Source organism: Stegostoma tigrinum, chromosome 4 (assembly GCF_030684315.1).
Source record: "Stegostoma tigrinum isolate sSteTig4 chromosome 4, sSteTig4.hap1, whole genome shotgun sequence".
In the NCBI taxonomy this organism is placed as follows: Eukaryota; Metazoa; Chordata; class Chondrichthyes; order Orectolobiformes; family Stegostomatidae; genus Stegostoma; species Stegostoma tigrinum.
Window position 1 is genome coordinate 73687759 of NC_081357.1, and position 22944 is coordinate 73710702.

The following is a 22944-nucleotide window of genomic DNA, read 5'->3' on the forward strand; positions in this document are numbered from 1 at the left end:
GGATAAAGGAAGGAAAGACATGGTAGCTAAACCACAGATAACACCAACATAGCAAAACATGTTGTAAAAAAGGCATAAAAGGTGGCTCAGTGGTTAGCACTGCTGCCTTACAGCACCAGGGAACTAGGTTCAATTCCACCCTTCGGTGATTGTGCAGACTCCACACTGACATTCTCCCTGTGTCTGCGTGGGTTCCCCCCTGGTGCTCTGGTTTCCTCCCACAGTCCAAAGATGTGCAGGCTAGGTGGATTGGCCATACTAAATTGCCTGTGGCTTTCAGGGATGTGTAGTTTAGGTTGGTTATAGGGGGAATGAGTCTGGGTGGGATGCTCTGAGGGTTGGTGTGGACTTGTTGGGCTGAAGGGCCTGTTTCCATGCTGTAGGGATTCTATGATCTCATGCCCAAATCCCTTGCCTTTCATGATTTTGCAGTTCTCCATTTATGCAACACACTGATTTTTCATTCTTTCTGCCAAAGTGAACAACTTCAGTTTCCCACATTATATTTTATTTCAAGGTTTTCTGTTGTCTACTTAACTTGTCTACAGCTTCTTTATGCTTTTTTTACAACATACTTTACTATAGAGAGGGTTTCTTTCTATGAGCTCAAGCACATTTTCAATTAATCTGTACCCTGTATTCTCACATATGGATCAAAAAGTTTTAGTTTGCAAGTAATCGATGTAACCAATAAGGCAGATGGACTGCTATCTTTATTACAAGAGGAGTTGAACATCAAAATATGGGCAACACAGTGTGGAGCTGGAGGAACACTGAAGGCCAGGCAGCACCACAGGAGCAGGAAAGTTGACATTTCAGGTCAGGATCCTTCAGAAACATTTTCCAGCCTTGGGCCACTGTCTGCGTGGAGTTTGCATGTTTTCACCATATGAGCATGGATTTCCACTGGGTGCTCCAGTTTCTTCCACAATCCAAAGATGTGCAGTTTAGATGGATTAACCACGGTAAATGCAGTTTTATAGATTATAGGATGGGGTGGTTGGGTCTGTGTGGGATGCTCTTCAGAGGATCAGTACAGGTTCAATAGACTAAATGGCCCTTTTCCACAATGTAGGGATTCTATGATTCTATGGAAGAAATGAGGCATGAATGAAAAAACAAAAAACAGCTAAGTTGTAGTGTTCCTCAAACAAAATCAAGTATACACTTTCAAAAAGTGAACAAAAAAAAATCAAATCTATTATTTTAAAACATTTGTAGTTCCCTTGCAGACAAAAAGCAAGAAACATTGCATTTAGACTCAAATCTGTGCCTCAACCTAACACATATCTCCAACTTAGGCCCAAAATACAGGTGTAATCATTCGACCCTTAAAGCATTTGTCGGCTGTTTGACCCTGAATCAGGACATAAAACTAACATCATTTCTCATACTGTGAAGGATTCACCGACTGCCTAATTAAGTTCCCGATTCTGGTCCTATCACTTCAAGTACAAAATAGAATTTCAGTGCATTGTACATATAACATGCATTCTTCAATTCATTGATAGATTTTGGAGGTAAATTTAAATATCTCACCTCTTGAATCATAAGTAGGAAGCGACTACCGAGCCAAAGGGTCGTTTTGATTGTCAGATAGCACACCGTAACATATTCCAGAGTTGTGGCAATAAACTAAATTTAAAAACAGCACCAAGTGTTTCAACAGCCAATTTATTACAAAAACATACAGATGCACATAAGTTGGAGAACAATTTGTATTTTTATAGCTTTAATAGTGTTCTTTTGTGTTTTAAAATTACAACTTTTTTTACATAGTAAAATATCAAGTATTTTGTCATGGTTTTGTGGTTTGAGTTTCTGAACATATAAAAATCTTTAGTGGAATGTCAAAGAGAGATTCTAGTCACAATTAGATGAAATAGATTTTCTCATTTCTTAAAAAAAATTGGAGCCAAGTTCTATAGCAGTAACAAATAAAATCAAACTGCATGACTATATGCTCAGTTCGCCTGCATGTCAAAAAAACTGAGCATAAATTGCCTTACAAAACTTCATTAAGTAAACTGAAGTATCAGTGTGACTCATACCACTAATAGAAAATACCAGAAATACAAAGCAAGTAGGAAAAACAGTTTGATTTCTTGAACATTTCTGCTTTTTTATAAGACATCTAACATATGCAGTATTTCTTTATATTACCACATGGATAACATGGGACTAAAAAGAAACTCAAACAAATGCTAAGAAAACTGGGCAAACTGATTTGATTATTTTTCAGCATCTTGTCAAAGGTCCCGACTATCTCAATGCTGAGATCCAAGAAGAATGACAACATTCAGAATTAGAGTGACATTTGTTTCACATTGTAAATTATCCAAGAAAAGATAATGGTTTTGGTTTTGGTCAAACAAGCTTCGGTACATTACATTCATGCATCCTGATTTTGTAATTTATAATGTTTTCAATATAATAAAATGTTGGCTGCAGGACTTTCCAATTACCACATTAAACAAGTTGGAAAGGCAAAGGCACTTGCATGAATTTTTCTCTTAAAATTACTAATTAACTTCTTTGAGACTTTTCCTTTCTCCCAAATATTGTGTGTAATCAGTGATGCATCCTGAAAAATATGAAAACTCTCAATTAAACTTTAACAAATAAAATAGCAGGATTTTATCCCTGAGGCACCAGTTCAGTTTTGCCACTGGAGAATAGATCTACAAATTTGTTAAATAAAAGGTAAATTCCTTAATGAATTAAGGATGAGATTATTCAGTGGATATGGTAACAATTCATTCTTCAGATATTAAGGAGAACAAATTGATTTTAATACTTGAAGTTCTTTCAAATGCTTAGTGAAATTAAAGTTCTTTATTCCATTATTACCTGCAAGTGCACCCAGAGCTGAGGATAACTATAGCTCCAGTCACATATAACCATTGGATGCCAAAAGCACCATCATGTCTTTCATTTCATTACCATATCATCACTTTGGATCCAGATAACATATTAGTAATAGCGATTCAAACTTCTTGTGGCAGGAATATCTGGCTGGCCATTCATCCAAATCTCCCGAATTATCCGTTCTCTCTCTTCCAATCTCTGCGCCCGTTCCAATTCTTCAGCCGAGGTAAAAACATTCATATTTAAAGTTCTCTCAAAACGGCGATGCCGCCTTGCAGATAGATCAGAGGTAGTATCAGAGTTATCATCATCACTGTCATCGTCATCGTTACTATCCCCATCAACTGCATTTTTTACCCCTGACTTTTTAAAATCTGTCCGGCAGGATATCCGCACGACCAGAGCGCACAGTGTTAAAATCAGTCCAATACACACACCAGACACAAAATACAAAGCAGTTTTCTCAGGATTGTCTGTAAAGGAAACAGAATTGATTTGTTATACAATTGTTTCATTTAGAAACATATTGTAACCTCCTTAAATGTATGTGTGCCCATCCTTCTTTCCTGCATCAATCATGAACCACACACAAATTTTCTTTTTCAGTTCACCAGAAGGACATGATAGTCCAGTCCCACACTTCTCAATAGGAGCAATGAAACTGCATTATTCATGACAGCAATGCATATATTTATATTCATATCATTCTGTTTTGTGTTAAGCATCACAGCTAGTACACTAAATAACTTTAATAGACGTGCTCATGGTATCTTCACTGCAACATGTTCTGTGACCTGATGGGAGAAAGGGCTCACACACCAACATATTGGGGTCACTTGCAGAATTACACACTAACAGAAACATGCAATAGTTTGTAACCAAATTGCTCAGTACTATTCCAGACAAGGCAGTGCCTGAGATTGTAACATATATGTAGATACAAGGAACTACATCAAAAGCTAATTGAATCTTTCAGGACTACATCCATTTCTTATACAATGGGAACCAATATAAATATCATCTCATCAGGTACCAATACTCTGAGGGTTAAAAGCCCAGCTACCTGCAATGATTAGATCGTGTCCCCCCTGTTTTCCATGTTCTACAGTTGTATTTGTTTCGCTAATGTAATAACAGAAATGTTTCTAGTACTCCCAAATGCCCTTCTAAACATTTTGTTAAAATGTCTTCTGATTGATAATAGTTGAGAAATAACAACTATTTTCTGTTAATGGTCTTCAAAATAACTGTTAAAGTGTGTATCTTTGAATTCTTTTAATTTTAATGTTCATTAAAATTCCACTCTCCATTCTTCCTGAGCCCTCATCGAAGCTGACCTAATTCAAGCAGCCCAGGAATTCCTATCATTTTCAGCAGCATAATATAAATTCCAGTGTTTAATACAAAAAAGTAATAACTTCTTAACGGTTCAAAAGTCAGTCTATACTTCTTAATTGTGAGCTTCAATTGGCGCCAACCCTTCCATGTTTGCCAAAAGGCTTATGTACCCTTCAAGTTGTTGGTCAGATAAAACTTTTACTTATTTGGCCATTCACTGAAGCCCATGCTGTCACTCTTGTTGACAAATTTATTGACTCACTGTTGTTATGAATATTTTCAAATTATCCTTTCATTTAAATCAATGGTAACCTAAGTGATAGGGTAGGTTTCTACAGATAAACTTCAGTTTCATTATTGGTAGTGGTTAATGTTTAACACATATAATAATTCATCAATCAAAATGAAATTCTCCTCTTTGTAGCCAAGTGTCCTGCCATGCTGCCTTGTTAAACTTTAACTTCTTGAGCCTAAATTTATTCTATTGCCTGTAGCCAACATAATCCTCAAGTACCACAAGACATAGAAATTGAAACTGAGGAAGCATATTCAGTTACTTTTGTTTTAAGATACAACAAAGTTCATATGTAAGAAAATATAATTGAACATATTTAAATACATCAGTATTTCCTGTAAGTGGTCATTTTAAGTTCAAATTTGTTTCATTTATATTACTTGATTTTCTTGCTGAAGCTACAGATCAAACCCTAGCAAATTTTGTGATGTAAAGGCTTGCTTAGCCCAGCTATTTGTAAATTGTCCAACAGATTTGCTTTCATTCAGTTACCATGTGAAATTGATTAAAGCGCCTGGTTAATACATGGAGATGGAAGAGGTCAGATGTCAGTGGGAGGGCATTTACAGCTTTCCACCCGTTGTTTCTAACTGTACTCTTGCTGGCTGTCCAAGCCGAGCAGCAGTAAAAGGCATAGCACCTTCTAATGAAATAACAAGACTACAAATAAACATTAACTTTAAGTGACTCTTAGTGCATATTTCAGGCTTCATCTTTTTTCCAGCTTTATTTATGCAGGAAAATTAACTAGATTAAAACTCCAACATTTGTTTTCATGACTAATGAATGACATGCTTCAAAAACCAATTTGTTGGAATAAAAAGAACTACCAACAAAAACTTTCAGGCCTGCAAAACTCCTTATAAAAGTTACACATCTGAAGTTTTTTTTCCTAAATGGATACCCTGTCATCAGACAACTGTTCAAAATGGGGAATCAATCCGTAGTTACCTATCTTTTATTTCTAAGTTCTATTTACAAGGTTGACTTTGGAGAGAGAGAAAAACATTATAATACAGATAAATATCCACTAACATATGGTTAGATATAATCAGTTTATAATTCAACAAGGTACGCAGCTTGACAAAACAGGATATTTAATTATTAACTACTGCTTGCAGATGGACATTTCTGTTCTATATTAAGCAATACTTTTGTATAAAATTTAGTCTTAAGGTTCTTGTGTGACATTGGCACTAAAATAAAAAGTACACCTTTTTCTGTTTTATTACACAATATTTATTATACATTGCATATTGAATATCTTAATAATTATGAAATAGTTAGACAAGCTGTATTCAACATTCTTTTGTTTCTTCTTGATTGTTCAAGGGAGCAGGGTCTCCACTGACTACTGAAAAATCCAGGCACTGTTATAGCCAACATCCATTTGTTAAAATACTACTACAGACTGAGCATACTGTTGATTGCCTAGCCTTATGCCTCACTAATGTGAAACTCCAGGGCTTGCTGTAATGTCTGGCCCTTTGCAGGCCTCTCAAGTATTTTAGTTATTATGACTTTTGAATGTAAAGTAGGTCTCCACCTGACTGAGGGAACAAAAGAACCATGATCTGAGTTGAAATGATAGAATGGGGAGATGGGGGTGGGAGGGGAAGGGTTTTGACAGGCAGGAATTCAGTACAACATCCTCGCCACCTGTCTGTATCTTTTCCACTGGGTCTGCAGATGTAAATTTGACGAAGATCACCCTGAAGAACCCTAGGCTAACAGAAGATGGGTGTTATTGCAGCTTTTGCACTATTTAGTGTGTTCAACACATTAGCAGTCTAATCATCACCAATAATATTAGAATAATTTTAAATGCAAATAAAAGTCCTCAAAAATTTAATGCATTTGGCACCTGTATTATAGCCATCACTTATGAAGGGGATCAAGGGTTACGGGGAGAAAGCAGGAGAATGGGGTTGAGAAACTTATCAGCCATGATAGAATGGCAGAGCAGACCCGATGGGCCGAATGGCCTAATTTCTGCTCCTATGTCTTGTTTTGAAGGATCAGTTTCAGCATGTTACAGTGGCATTTAAAATTTTGTCAATTTATTTTTTTCACTGCCATTATACTTTTAAACAAAACCGTCGTTAACATATTTTAGCAAAAAGCACCAATAAAAGTTGCGACAGTTCCCCACACCCCAATATTAACTTCTAAACTTATGACATAATTAACAAAATAATCAAAAATATTTTACAAGCATAACCATAAACCAGCCCCAAAAGCTGTGTTTCCATCAGAAGCAGCTCTCCTGATTTGTGCTCATTCATCCCCTCAAACCACAGGTACCGTAAATAACACTGCATTTGTATTTTCTTCAATGTCTCCAGACCTAGAATTCCCAAAGCTTTTATTGACCTCCAAAGCAGAAAAACCTCTAATAATTAATTTTCCTACAATACACAGAGTAACGATAGAAAATTATGGAAATGCTCCACAAGCATGGCAGCATCCTTGATGAGAGAAACACAGTTAACAGACATATCTTTACTACAACGGGTTGGTGGTCCAAGTTGAGGCGTTTACTTATTCAGCAGACCCGTCTTGGTATAAAATACCCTTTATACACAATGTTCACTCTGGGTAGAGAGCATAGGGTCAGACCCGCTGCCCCTAAAAGCAGATCGGAAGCTTCATGCTGAGGTGGGCTGGTTAAAATGCTGTCCTCTGTCCCATGTGCTTAATTACATTTTAGGACCTCCAGCCCTCATGTCTCTCATTCCATTTTTCAATCCCCCTCCCACCAATTCCTTTACCACCATCATGCAACTTCCCCCATGCCAAATCAATGCCCTCATAACACCAATGACCCTCCACATTCTCCATGACAACTCATGGCCCTTCTGTGCCCATTCATACAATGTACACTATGCACAGTATCAATTAACCCTCCAGCAAAAATAGCATATGGGAAACTGCTTAGAAGAAAACATATATTCACATTCTTTTGAAAAAATACCTTGTAAGCAGCCCAACCTGGCTTGTCCTGAGGAAGGGTCACCGGACCCAAAACGTGAACTCTGTTTTTTCCTTCACAGATGCAGCCAGACCTGCTGAGCTTTTCCAACAACTTTGTTGTTGTTAGCTCATTAATATTCTACTTCTTCGTACTGAACACACCAAATAATCCTTATGTTGAAAAATTTCAATATGGAAACCAATGTATGTATCAATGACTTCAGCTTGTCACTAGCTCTGAACCGGGGTAAAATCAAACAACATCTCAGAACATGATCCGCAGGCACACCAGATATTGATAACTGGCTTTTGTCTCATGAATCTTGTGGTATTTCTCTGATCCATCAGCAGGCCATTCAGTAACCACAGTCTTGCATTGCAGAGAGCATCAGTAACTGGCATTGAAAGGCTACAGCAGGGCTCTTACTGCACAGGAACAGGTACCCAGCTCATGGATTGGATCAGGCTGCATCTCAGGGCTGCTTGTTTGGTCTCTTAGCACTTGCACAATGATAGCCTAATGGCATGCTTGCAACCCTGCCTTAGAATGCTGGCACTTCAGCCAGAGCCAAAGGTTATCAGTATGCTACACTGATGTGTTCTTTCAAACAGACAGATAGTCTGGCCAGGATTGGCTGTAATGATTGGTCTGGGAGCATGGGTGTCTTGCTGCACAGCACAAGGAGATGTCAATCTAATACCTGCAGCATGTGACAGCTGCTTATGCGGAAATGCATTGCTGCCTGTAAGGGGATGGGGTAGTCTTCAGTCTAGAAAAGGCAGGGACCATGGTTGTTTGGGAGTCTTGGTACTGTCAGTCATGGGGAGAGTTCATGCACAATATAGGGACTGTAATGGTCAGTCATCGGCTTGAGATGTTCATCTTCAGGCAAACGGTCTAGCAGCACTTCAGGGAGTGGGCAACGGTCTGTACTTTTGAATCCAGGCAGAGCAGTCAGGGGAATTGTATCTGATTTGTTGAGGAGCTGGAAGAACAACTATCAAGGTTTTCTCAGTCATGCCTATGGGTTGCTTGTCAAAGTTAGTCAGAGGTCTGGGCAAACATCATCCCGGGGTGCGTTCATTGATCATTAAGGAGGGTGCAAGGGGATCTTGCACAGGTAGCAGGGAGAAATCGCTGCAAAAAGTGCTGGGGACTGGGTCCAGCATGAAGGGTGGTGGGTGGGGGGGGGGGGGGGGGGGGGAGGTGGAAACAAAAGGTATTGTTGGAGGTGGGAACAAGGACAGTGACAGAGCAAAACTGGAGGATGCGTGAGGATGTGCAGAACAGCAACAGACGGCATGATAGGCTGAAGGAGATAGGGGAGTTATTGGTAGTGGCTTTGATCATGGCCTCAGAGGAGCAGTGAAGCAGCAGGGTGGGCATCATGAAGGTGTAATGATTGGGACCAAGTGGCACCGAGGAGAATTAAAAGCGAAATTCAGTGTGGTGGATGTCCATATTGTGAAAATGGGTTGTGATTGTGGCAGTGAAGTGCGCGAGTGGTATGAGGTGTGCACGTGTGCACATTTGTACCTGGAAATGAGGCAGAGTGCTGACTGCTGCCATGCCTGACATTACTTGCTGTTCTCTAAATATGGAATACAACTTACAAATGGCTTGAATAATGCCCTGGGAGAACAAAGTCACAGTGACTTTGATGGGTGAAAGCGCAGAATCCACATCTGTTGGACATTAGGAAATTAGAGTGGCAAATACATGAGGCATAGGTTTGCAAACTCCAGCAACATTTCATCACACAAGTGCAATGTATGTTGTGTCAACATGCTTAAGCATCAAATGATTGTCAAAAGGAAGAATGAACCATGTAATTGATGCCAATTCAACTAATATTGTCATCTCAATGGAGCAAAAATTAGCAACAACAGCTTTAAAGGAGGTGAATGATAGGCAAAAGTGCCCCATTATTTATGGAGGTTCTAATGGTTCTATCTGGAACTAGGGGATCATTTCTGCCTCAGAACTCAGGTAAGTAAGTATGATGATAGAAATCAAAATAGTTGATGTGGGTCTGGGATGGGAAGGAGATTGGCGTGCATAGGCAGTCCTTTTTGGATGTTGAATATTTAGCCAGCATGGGATCTTTACTAAGTTGGACACATGCTCTGTTCAAGGCGAAGGTGGAACAGACAATAGGACTGAAGATATAGTTCCACTGCTTGGAGTAGACTGAGAGGGAATCCAGTACAGTCCACACAGAATATGCTACACCATCTTGGCTTGCTGTATTCTGCAGTTGAGCAGTACACAATTGGAGTAGGCAAAAAAGGAATGTAATAGATGCTGAGGACCAGGGAATAGGAGCAGCCATCTGAGAAGAAGGATAAGTACATTGAGCTGGCAGGAGCTCTCCGAGCATTTCAGAGCTCACCTGCATCAGACACTACAAGACAGACAGGAACTGACTGGGATCCAGTACGTGCTTGCTAGTTGCAGAAGACAATCATAGACCTTGACTATTCTTTGTTTCTCATTGTGGATGCAAACCATATCTTGTTTACTTCCTTTATGTTCTCTTTTTATGGCTGCCAATAAATTATCATATTTGGACTTGTCCAAATGCGTGCCTGCAGGTGCTGATCCCCTAATGGACAAATTCAAGGTACAGGCAAGCAATGGGTATTGGGGAAAGAGTAAAAGTAAAATTGCCAGAGGGCCATAGCCCTGATCTCTCATTAGAAAGACTGGTGGTGAGTTTAACCTGATGGTCACCATACCTCAGGTGAGGGGTGAAATTGATAGGTGATCTTCATGGTGACCTCAGCCAGTGCCAAAATTGAACCCAAGCTGTTTGCATCAATCTGCATCATGAACCAGCCATCCAATCAACAGAACTAACCAATACCCATGTGGAAAGAGAATCAGGGACTCAGTCTTCAGATGGATGCATTAAAGACCAGGTAGATACTCTGTGGTCTGGTGGTTGAGAGAATGGGCTCTATGAGGGAGTGTCAGTCATGTCCCTTTGTCCAATGGAGAGCATGACTTTGTAACTGCTACACCATTATGTTGCTTGTGAGAGGCAACGCAGGATTGTCACCACTTGGCTGTACGCACAGCTGTCTCTCAAAGATTGCATGGATGCAAGGGTACAGGTCTTTTGTCAGACATCCATTAAGTGGTGACTTATCCTGGGAATAGCATGTGGTAAGATGGGGATAGAATCAGTCATGAAAGACACCATAGGATCAAAGCAAGTTGTTAGTGAGGTGCATTTGGGAAAATACGACATGAAATCGTTCAGCCTCGCAGAAAGAATTTCTCCAAAGAAATCAATAGAACTCCCATGTAGCCAAAGATAGATAAGATTCGGCCCTTAACGTTAGGGGTGAAGCCTGACCAGTCAATAAGCCTGCCTAATGAGACTGCTATTTTGGTTGATGAGACTAAACCTGGCTGGGGACCAAGGAGGGCTCAGGTCAAAAGGCCATCTTTTGTAATTGTGTCCTGTCCCATGCAAGCCTTTGGTGAAAAGCTGTGTACATTCCCTTAACTGTGATGAAAGATCAGTAGTCTGGGACAATATGAGCTGCTGAATGCTGAAGGCAGTTTTAGGTTTTAAATGTGAACACTAGCTGATGTTTGAGAGAAAGCATCCATTATGGTGCCAGTTGGCGTTCATTGCTAACTGCAAAGTAGCGACAGAGATGCCTGGCATTCAGCTTCCTACTCTGCAGTCTTTTGCAGTGGCAACCTTCCAATGCTAGCTCACACCCACAGGAGTATGACGCATTGTGTAGGCACTGGTAAATGCCGTGGCAGAGCACAGAAGTTTATTCATCCTCTTACGACACTGGAACCAGGACAAATCACTACTTTCATCAATGAAGACAGCTTCTTGTTAATATTCATAGATAAATGAACTTCCTTTCTCTCTTGGGCAGTATTGAGGATAAACTCGAGCAATGATTGGCTAACTTGCTTTGGTCTGTGCAGGCCTCCAAGGACTATGCATGGCAGTGACTTGGCAAGAGTCAATGCTGTGAATGATAAATGCACACCAATTGTGTCTATGTCGGTGGCAGTGATGAGCAAAGGTTGAGTGATATTCCAGGATTGCGATGAGTGAAATATTGGGCTAAATGAAGTGTTGGCAAAATATGATGTATAAGGTACATGATTTTCATCATTTCTTCAGGGAGGGAAATACACAAATATCAAAATAACTGATTCTTTTGCACAATTAGGCTGGTCACTACTGTCCATCAATAAAGTCTGTTACATATACATCAGGTTCAAATATCTTTTGTTCACTGAAGATGCATGATTCTGAATATGAACGCTCAGTTCCTTCTAACTCAATATTAAAACTTTTTTTAAAAAAGGCCATCCCTTCAGTGGCATCTACTTGCAAGGCCATTTTGATATGTGGAAAACCTGACTGGACCAATGTGGCAATTTCAATGTCCAGGGCAGCCCAATTTCTCAAAGAGATTCTAAAACATATGTTTGATATCTAATTGCAACATGCCACCCTGACACTTGAGGAAATACCTGGTGTCAATAGCAGATCAAACATCATAGACACACACACATGACACTAAAGATACAGATGCAACCACAGCATAGCCTTGACCATAGCAGCTCTGATTTCTCCTAATTTCAACACCAATCACTAAGGTTTCATTTTTCTGATTGTGCTTCTTAAAATTTCATTGGTTTATGTTACTACTGACAGCAAAACTTTCAACTGATGTAAGGCTTAATCTCTGCAATGCCTTCCATAGAGTCTTTGCGTTTCTACATCTCCCTCCTCACTAAAAACCTTCATAGAACCCATTCTCTGACAAAGATTTCAAATACTAGGGTCTGTTTTTTAAAAAATTCTGCATGCATTTTCTTCATAATTATATATGAAGCACATTAGGTTACCCTTTATCTTTAAAGAAAGTTCCTTCCACCACCATGTTTTTTTTTTACAGTGAGTTATAAAAAATGGAATTATTGACCTACCTATGACATAAGTATAGGTTTCCAAAAGGTTGCTTAATAATGCCATCTCAGTCCGAATGCCCCTTGTTTCAACCAGTTGCTTGTCAATCTTATCCACTGGGGCTGGTAATGGTTTGGCATCTATTGGGTAATCAGAAGCGGATCTTTCTTTCTTCTTTTCTTCTACATAAATACAGTAAAACACAAGTTAAGTACTGCCTAGTAAATAGCATTCAATGCTACAAAACATTCTTAACCATTGGAAAACCATAAAGTTACAACGTACTTAACGAAAAAAACTTCAAACAATAACTTAAAATCATATAGGTGAAAGAGCATAGATATATAGGTGTATTTATGAGCAACAATCCACCACGTGTGATTTCAATGTAATAGTAACTTTTTCTAGACTTTTGACCAGGCAAATTAAACCACTGCTCACTATTTTGCTGTAACAAAAAGACTGAGCTGATGCATTTTATTACTACTTCAAAGGGTCTTTTATTATATTTATCCAAGACAAGATATAACTTCCTCTCAAGTTATAGATAAGGAATGTTAATAATTTAATTGAATTTTGCTCAGGGTTGCCAATACTTCTGTAAAAGAAGCATTGAGATGTTATCTGCTGCTTCCCAGGCTTTGCCTCCAGCTGTTAAATTTTAATATGTTCTAAAACAAGTTAGCCAAGAAATCCCGATTGTGGTTGAAACAACAAACACTTAATTTGATTGTTACAAAGGAGCTGAAATAAATCTCACTACATTTCAGTTCTTAATAAAATTAGGTACAATGGAGGCAATGATCTCTAATCCTTCCAATTTACTCCTATTGTAACACAGCAAGAGTTTGCAGAAGGGTTGAGCATTAGGCCAGGACACTGATGCTGTTTCTCAGGAGATATCACGAGATCGATTCAGACTGCACAAGACTGGTAGTCAGAATGGCATCAATAATTCCTAACACGGGATTTCCCACATGTCCAGCTTCCCAACATTCGAGTGTATCACAGGCACTGGAATGCTTGAAGACAACAGGCCATCAAATGGCACAATTGAGAATGCTGAGGCCTGATTAAATAAAGCTCTTTAAAATTATGAAAGGTTTTAATAAAGCTGAGAAAGGGGATTTTTACTTGAGGGGAATAGCAAAGATAATCATTGTCAAAGTGTCAAAATCATCAATAAAAAATGGAATACTCTCCACTTGCCTCGATGAGTGCAGAACTAACACTCAAGAATTTGAGTATTACTGAAAAATGACATTTTGTCAAAACATTTCCCCATGCACTCATCAGGTGTTGCCTCTGCCAGAGAGTCTATTTGCCAACTATTCAGCACTTTTTTTTCTTCTGCTGTATAAACATTATTGTCCATTTACATTGGTATTCTTGCAAATTATCCTGGAGTGCAAAACAAAAAGTTTTTACAAAACGTGTCTTTTTGCAATGATACTCACTAAGCTCAACACAATCTAAGATAAAGTTGTCCAACTGATTAGCACTCTTAAAAGCCCACTTGCACCAATGCATAGTAGTAGCAGTGTGTACCATCTACAAGGTACACTGCAACAACTCACCTAGCCTCCCGCAAGTTTACCTATAAGACCCACAATCCTTACTACCTAGAAAGACAAGGGCAGCAGATGTATGAAAGCCCCACCAAGCCACATGCCATCCTGAATTGAAACTACATCACTGCTCCTTCACTCACACTGGGGCAAGATCATAGAATTCTCTTCCTACCAGCAGTGTGTTGTACCTACTCACCATGGACTGCAGTAGTTCAATAATGTTACTCACTGTCACCTTCTCAAGGATAATAAACAAATTGCAGAGAGGCATTTAAGAGTCAACTACATTGCTGTGGGTCTGGAGTCACGAGTAGACCAGACCAGGTAGGGATGGCAGATTTCCTTCCCTAAAAGGATATTATTGATTCAAATGGGTTTTTATGATATTTGACAGTGTTCACACTTACAGGCCTGGGATTCTGGATTGTTAGTGTGGTGACGTTACCATTTTATCAGTATCTTCTCTATGGATGGGGTTGGATAATGAGTCTAGATAGTTACAAGGAAGCCACAGAATGGTAGATGGAGAATACTGCCAAACTCTGTGCTAAGGTAGTTAAGCCACTAACTACAGGTAATACAATATTCTCAGGTGAAATTTGATAACGAACAGTAATGTTTGTAATCACCCAATTGTTAGTAACTTGCTTAGAGTTGTATGTGCCAAACAAAATTAAATTTTGGAGATTGCAAACCAATTTATGCACTATCTTCAAAAATGTAGCTTGAGCAGTCTGTGATAAAGACACAGGATTATCAGTGAAATAACTAAACAATGGATTATCAACAATGTTCAAAATTTTAAAAAGAATGTTACTTTGAAAGCTGCAATGATCTCTGGTTACCTATTTATAGGTTTAAGATGATGTATCCTCATATATATCCTGTCAACCTTTCCACCATAAATTCCTATATAAACTCATTGCAATGGAAGTGGTTTTTATAAACTTAATACATTGCATGATAACAGTGATAACAATAGAATACCAGCTTCAGATTTGTCAGCTGCTCACCCATCATATGGCCTATCCAACTCCACTTCCCAAACTTCTGAAAATTCTATTAACTGTAAATATTAATATTTAATTAGTTTTACATAAAAATAGGAACAGAGTTGACTTCACATTGTATCTCAATTACACCTTGCATAATTACAATTATCCTCTAATTCCTACATTACCCGAAAGGTACAGCTATTATGAGCTCATGTGTGTGCTCACAATACTGCATATCTATTATAGTAACCTACATCTTTACACATGTTCTGACTATAAAACTTTTCACACTGTAAATATTTATGATTCCAATCTGATTGGCATCAGTTCTGTACTCACAGCAATGTCAGATTCCAGTGGTGGCCAATACTGGAGTCCTTGGCAGTCCCTAAAGAAGTGAAAGTTAAGGAGCCAGACTTCAAGGTAGATTCAGTATATTGGTGGACCTGGCTGACAGCCTACTGCTGTGAGGAGTTGATTGGGGAATGGGGAGGATTTAGTTTGAGAAGCTAGAGGAAAAAGTTAAAGGGGGAAGTATGGATTCGGAGTGTCCTGTGCACGGGGTACTACAAATGAAGTCCCGATTCCCTTCACACTAATGGCTATTGGGCCATCCAAGTGGCAGAGGCCTCCCTTAGCCATGTGTGAAACAGCAATGGAGGCCGAATGAGAAATTTGAGCGTCCCATGGTCAAGTTGGCAAACTGGTTTCTCCCCGACACTGTAAAATGGTATACAAGGAAGCAGGTGGGAAGAACTTGCACAACCATATTAAGAGTGCATCAGAGATAATGGGAACTGCAGATGCTGCAGAATCCAAGATAATAAAATGTGAGGCTGGATGAACACAGCAGGCCCAGCAGCATCTCAGGAGCACAAAAGCTGATGTTTCGGGCCTGGACCCTTCATCGCTCGATGTTTGTGTACTCTCTAGCATCACCACAGACCAAAGAACCAGGTGATACTGGTGTTTTGAGAGGCTGGTTGTTATTGTCATTAGCAGCGGGGCCTTGAGGACCTTGAGCTCCCGCAGTCCCGCAACGGTCTCAGTGTTGCTCTCTCCTTTATATTGAAAGGAGGCCCAAATGAAGGGTCTAGGCCCGAAACGTCAGCTTTTATGCTCCTGAGATGATGCTGGGCCTGCTGTGTTCATCCAGCCTCACATTTTATTATCTCATATTAAGAGTTCGTTGTGTTTGATATTCAAACATGGCTGAAGGAGGTGGGTGGGAGGAATTTTCTGTGCCACCTTCTTCTTTTCCCATGTGTTTTTCTTTAATATTCAATCTACTGCGCTGTTCTTAGTAGCTGAAATTTGTATTAGAATCCCTACAGTGTGGAAACAGGCCCTTTGGCCCAACAAGTCCACACCAACATTCAGAGAATCCCACCCAGACCCATCCCCCTGTAACCCACCTAATCTACACATCCCTGAACACTATGGGCAATTTAACATGGCTAATCAACCTAACCTGCACATCTTTGGACTGTGGGAGGAAACCGGAGCACGAGGATGAAGCCCGCACAGACACGGGGAGAATGTGCAAACTCCACACAGACAGTTGCCCGAGAGTGGAATCAAACATGAGGCCCTGACGCTGTGAGGCAGCAGTGCTAACCACTGAGCCACCATGCTGCCCCAAATTGTCTTGTTCAAATAAAATACAAACTATGTCATTGATTGTATGATACAGGGTTAGCTTAAGATAATCATTTTATTGTTTCCATTAAAGTTTTGTTTGAACATTACAGCCTCTCTGAAATGACTGGGATTAAGTTTGATACCTTTCTCCAAATAGCTACACCGTTAGCTAAACGCAGCTCAGGTGCCCACTTCCTGCGAAACTGCTCAATCATTGAAAATATAAAAGATATTGGATTTTCATTGGCCAAAAAATCATTTATGTTGTGTAGGTTCTAAGTTGCATATGGTGATCCTGCGGAATCCGTGAACTCCGAAGGATCTACTTAAGAAATTTAGGATTCTGCAGGACAGTTTCCCTGCACCTTGAACTCTCAAATGCTATCTATTTAAATTAGAGTTTTTGGAGGGTTTTGCTGCATTAAGTAATAGGTACTCAGGAAGCTAGAAACATCAATAAATATCTAGTCTAACTTCTCAGTAGCCATTGAACCGAACATCTCAAATCCAATATAATCTCTCACAGTCTCATCTACACCTTCCTAAGCCTCCCTACAATTCCCAGACTCTGACCCAACACCACATCTCCTCCTTGGACTAACACATACCGCACCTCTGGGACTCAGCAGCTCCTCTTTCTCTGTCACCAGACCTGTCACACCTATCCCATCCCAGGATCCTGACAGACATCCCCATTCCCCAATACCAGACTTCTCCCCCATCTCAGCATCTCTCCTGCCTTTAGATCCGATAGCCGCATCCTCCCTTAGACCAGGCAGAAAATCACACTCCACCAACCCAATATATCCCACTTGCAGTGACTTGTGCAAAACACATCAAGACATATATGCCCCTTGCACCCTGCCTCTTCACTCACCTGACATTGAGTGTTCTAAGGAAGGATCATTAACCCAAAATGTTAACTCTGACTTCTCTCCACAGATGCTGCCAGACCTGCTGAGCTTTTCCAACAAATTCTGTTTTTGTTGACGTCTAACATACCTGGTATGCTGCCCCTACCCACCTGACACCCTTTTACACTAAACACTTACCTGATGTATTTACCCTTTCATAGGACCTGTCAAATTGACTGTGATACTGGACATTTAAATTACAGAACATAGCCACTGACTGCTGCAAGAGGGGGTGTGGTTTGCTTTCCCCAACTGTTCTATGCAATGAGAGACCTGTCAGAATGAAAGTATGGTTCTGCATTTCTAAAGGAGCTCTGACCAGAACTTCCTGTCAGAAATAGGGAGCGATTTTTTAAAACAAAGGAGCTGAGTGGCAAACTGCCCAGGATTGCAATTTCATGGAAAGCTCCAGCCCAATATTTGTTTGTTGGTAGAGTGCCTCAATTCAGTTGTAGCAACAGGTGATGTAGGCACAAGCTTCCTTGATGAAAATTGACTCCAATATATATTGTTTTAAATGAACAAAATAGTATCCATTTAAATCACAGTATATGGTCGGGTTTTGGTTTCGGGTTTTTAAGTTAATAGTTACTCAGGAACCGTTAGAAACATTAATATCTAGTCTAACTTCTAGCTAACCATTCAACAGAACAACCCACCCCACATCTACTCTCACCACTTTCAACTACGCCTTTCCAAGACCCCTTGCAATTCCCAGACCCTGATCCAACACTAGTGTAGTTCCCCCACTACTGGAACTCAGCACCCCTACCTCCCTGTCACCAGACCTGCACCCTTACCCCTCATGGGCCTCGGTACTAATAAGCTTTTGTGATGACAAAACATTAACAAAGAGCATTTTTTGAAAGAAGTTAAACTGACAGTTTCCCAGAGGTCACCATTAATATTTCTTTATAAAATAATGGAAAACGGCATACCTGGTAAAGACACTTCTGTTATAAAGGGTAGCACATCATGGGGGAAGACACCATCACCTATAATGTTAGGATCGTACGGTTTAGGGTGTGGTGGAAAATTGGGGTGGTGAATTCCTTTGTAATGAGTTGGCTTGGAGTTGGTTTCACCCAACAGTTTCTTAGGAACTGTAATACAAAGTAAGTAACATTGTATTCAGTCACAATTAACACTCAAGAAAATTAATCACATGGAAACAATATCAATTTGTAAGTCTAAAGCAACTAAATTAAAACCATAAATCAAATATGATTATCATTTTTTATTAAAGATCCTGACATTCTCAGAAAGACGTGATTTCCTAAACACAATGACAATATCATATGGACAAACTAACAACTGATTTAATCCAACTAGACTGCCTCAATAATTTTCATGTACAGAAAAAAATGAAATTTCATTCTCGACTTGAATTTGTATTAAGATTCACTGGAACTTGTGAGACAGGAAATTTCTGTTGACAATTAAAAGCAGATGAATACTTAACTTCTGCGCATTTGACCATCTAAGCTGTACTTCTTAGAGCAGTTACCACATTGATTTGAAAGGATTAATACCTCTTTTAAAAAAAGACAGACAATGGAATATAAATCAATGCATTGATTATTATTCTGCTACTGCAGACAGCAACAAATTCTATTTTACTTTTGAAGTTAGATTATAACAACTTGAAGTGCCAAATTTCAAATTTAAAAATGATTATTCGTATGTGTGTTTGTTTGTTAATTTATGAAAATTAGTCAGACTACTAGAGGTAAGTATTGAAATTAAGCTTAAGTATTGCCTCTGATCATTATCTGGTGATGTCTGCTTAACATAGGCATGACATGCAAGTTCAGTATTAAGTTCTATTTGATGCCATAAAGTGATCAAATAGACTGCCACTTCCTGTTAAGGTTCACTCTGCAGGGCAAATAGAAATCAGGAGGGTCTATGACAACATAAGTTTTTGACTGCTTCATTTTAAAAATTAAGCAAAGTAAATTTAAAAACAAATGGGAATAAGCCATTATCAAGGACCACAAGGCAAGGTTCCAAGCCACAAGCATGGAAAGCACTGGTCATTTGGGTTAGAAAGACAAGGCAGAAAATTAGAAATGCAAAATACTTTGTTTTGTAGGGAATACAGAAATTAAGACTAACCACAGTTCCAGAAATAATATACAATTTCAAATTGCTGACTACTAAAGAAAATTGTTCAATTATAGAAACAGATGATTTCTATTTCAAGTTATCTTAAACTGTTTGTCAATGTTGTCTATTGGAAGATAAAATGTTTTGTAACGTTTTAAGGACTTGAAAAATTATTTAGCTTGCAAATAGCTTTTCTTCTGAAATTGGACATCCTTTTGTTACCTCCACATTTCTGTTAATGCAGTATTCTCTAACTAATAGCACAAGCAAGTAAGCTGCTCCTGGTAGTAATGTGGCATTCTTTATCTTTCAGATATTGGAGATACTTATTTTATCACAAATTGTGGCTGTGAGAATATGAATTCGAATTCAGCAAAGAAAATTCAGGTTTGGGGTATTACTTAAGATAAAGAGCACACAGTTAATTACTGCACATGAGTTTACAATTCACTTGTTACAATAATGGTATCCCAAACTAATTTTAAACAACCAGCGCTTACATATCAACAACAATCTAATGACTCTTGCCAGCAAGTGCATGTGAATGTATGCCAGTCGAGGACAGAATTTTGTGGTAGCAAACACTATAAATCAGCTTTACGTATGAATTATTTGCACTTTTCTAGGTACCAAACCGCAGTCAACGCCCTTACAAGGAATTAGAATGCTCAGCAAGGAGGGGAGAAAAATGCAGGACGATGAAGGAAAAAAATGGTCTCTTGCTTGCAAGTCCCACTGCTCCACAAACTGTATTCTTTCAAAAGCAAAATACATTATGCACAGATGTTTTCTTTCCAATTTAAAGCAAACCATTCAAATAAAATTTTATAGTCAACATGCCTTTGAAAAGAAATAAGAAGAATGCAGCTTTTTATGTTCATGTAGTTTCTGTGATGTTGTACTCTTTATATATTAGTTGATCAAGCTATTAATAATGGATTTTTTTGTGAAGCTAACATCTGTCATGATGTGAGTTTCTTTTTTAGGTACTTTGTCCTTCAAAAGAGACACATGCACAAATTCTCTATTTTTATTATCAGAATATTGATTCAGATAAATAATGAAACCGAGAAAAATCCAACATTTAGATTAGGATTCTGTTTCAGACCTTTCAAGTAAACCAAAATAAACCTGTAGGTTCTCCTTCAATTTGTAAAGCATGTTCATGTTTTCAGAGTGAACTGAAAGAGTGAACAATGATAATTGTGGTTTTAACTTGGCTTGAATTTAATTTTACAACAATTAAGCTACCACATGACTAAATGTGATTTGACAGGAAGCCAGTCACTACCTGGAAACGGATTGGATTCCAACAGGAATAAAGACACTGATTAAAATTTAGATTGGAACTACTCAGGATCTCTTCTTTTGGTGGAATCAAGTCAACAAGAAATTAGTCACCTCCTGTATATGTTTAGATTCATGATAGCCCCAACAAATGCTCAATGTTTGGCTTAACTTTGATTTTACTTGTGTTTGATTTAATCAGAATTTCATTTTCAGTGCATTTCAAATCACAATAATGTTTGAATAATGGCACCAAAGTAATAACATAATGACATAAAACAAAGCATTGCAAAGATTTTGTCAAGTGGAGTTAATTTAAATTGGTGTTGATGTCCAAAACTGTTATAATCCAGCAACAGAAATGTAGGAAGTGAAAGCGAGTAATATAAAATCATTTACTTTCTGCTGCTTGACAATCTCAAATGCAGTAACATTAGTTTCAGTCCAAGACCACATTCTCTTACAATTCAGAACATTATTGCATTCATACAAGTTACAAACAAGGTGCGAGCTTTAAAACCGATGTAACATTCATCTTGAAGAGGCTCCTTTGTCAGAATCCCTAGGATGAACTAAAATTGATAGTTTAAGGATTGTTTCAAATTAAATCACTACACTAGCTACCAATAGAAATTAGTGATTTTGTCCTTCAGCTGGTGCACTCAGCTTAAAAATGAGAAAAAAAACTTACCTAAGGATTTTAGCAATTGATGAAATTTGAGGTTGAAGTAATCAGCAAGTTCTGGAATAGGTTTTATGAATTGCATTCAAAATTCAGCTTAAACAAGTCAATTCAAAAAAGCATCACGTTACACACTGCCCCGGTATTGTTCATAATGACTGAACAAATGGACTTTTTGGCTTGACATAAAATATTCATGATGATGTAATCAATTGATTCAGCTAGCCACAGATTTAGTTTTAATAAACTGCTCATTATATCACTCGGATGTCACCTTGCCATGCTAACTTTTTAAATTTTTACAAATTTTTTTTTGGACACCCCACAAATTGATGTTATAGCACAAATTTGTTTATTCGATTCAACAAATGTAGAATCAATACTCATCTGTGAGACAGACAGCTACCAAATATTAACACAAGGTATTGCTGTGCAGTTAACAGATAGGGTGCTAATATCCATGAATTCCAATGGAAGAAGTCAAGGTCACAATTTCTTTCATCTATTGCTACAAAACTATTGCATATTCATGGTAGGTATATTGCCAGCTGATAAAAGACAGATGCAAGAGCAAAATACTTCTGACGAAAGATCATTGACCTTAGATATTGGCAGTAAGGCTGTGAAGTACATTTGGTGGCTATAGTGGTGGGAAGGAGGTGGAAATGTGCAGACAGTTCACTGTACTGCCCTCTCTCCTAAACTGGGCCTGTGCCACTTCATTGATAATTTTTTTTGATTTTCCCAACCTATAATATTTGTTTCTTGTTGTGTCTTTGTGTTTCTGCTTTTATGTGCTTGAACTTCTCTTTTAAAAAAAGGGTAGAGTTTTATTTATTCATTCGTGGGATCTGAGTATCTCCACAAAGTAGGTCATTGATGAAATTAACTTCATATAGGAAGATGGCTGTGATTGTTGGAGGTCAGTTTATTCTACAGTGAGAGATAAGTTACCAATTTATGACACTTTTCTGCCTTTGGTGAAAGAGAGGTTGTTCGCAATAAAAACAATTTTCTTGTGAAGTACAGGAAACGTGTCTTTTTTATAACTTGGGACTAGCAGTCAGGTAAATTGGGGCTTTGGGTGATTTAATTAAATCTTTTCACATTTATGACCATTCCAGGAATAGTTGGAAACAATTTTCAGCATTCTACATCCCAGTGTTTCATGACAGAAAATGCAGAGTTGGTTAATATCCACAGATTGCAATATATAAATGTAAATATCTACCCCCATATGACTCAAAATACACAAATACACATATACTTGGAGTAAAGATAAACAATAGATTTCTCTCTGCAGAGTTTCACTTTTA

At 38.6% G+C, this 22944-nt stretch overlaps 1 protein-coding gene across 10 annotated transcripts in view; it reads right to left on the bottom strand.

Annotated features, from left to right (window-relative positions):
• Nucleotides 1-1655: 1655 nt before the first annotated feature.
• Nucleotides 1656-22944, bottom strand: part of LOC125452228 (protein eva-1 homolog A) — a 301173-nt gene continuing 279884 nt past the window's right edge. For all 10 annotated transcript variants that reach the window (XM_048530393.2, XM_048530389.2, XM_048530390.2 and 7 more), the window contains 3 exons: nucleotides 18489-18653; nucleotides 12450-12611; nucleotides 1656-3341 (listed from right to left, as the gene is read on the bottom strand). In XM_048530393.2, the coding sequence (XP_048386350.1) occupies nucleotides 2974-3341; nucleotides 12450-12611; nucleotides 18489-18653 (695 nt within the window). In that variant the 3' untranslated portion in view covers nucleotides 1656-2973. The remainder of the gene's footprint in view (nucleotides 3342-12449; nucleotides 12612-18488; nucleotides 18654-22944) is intronic.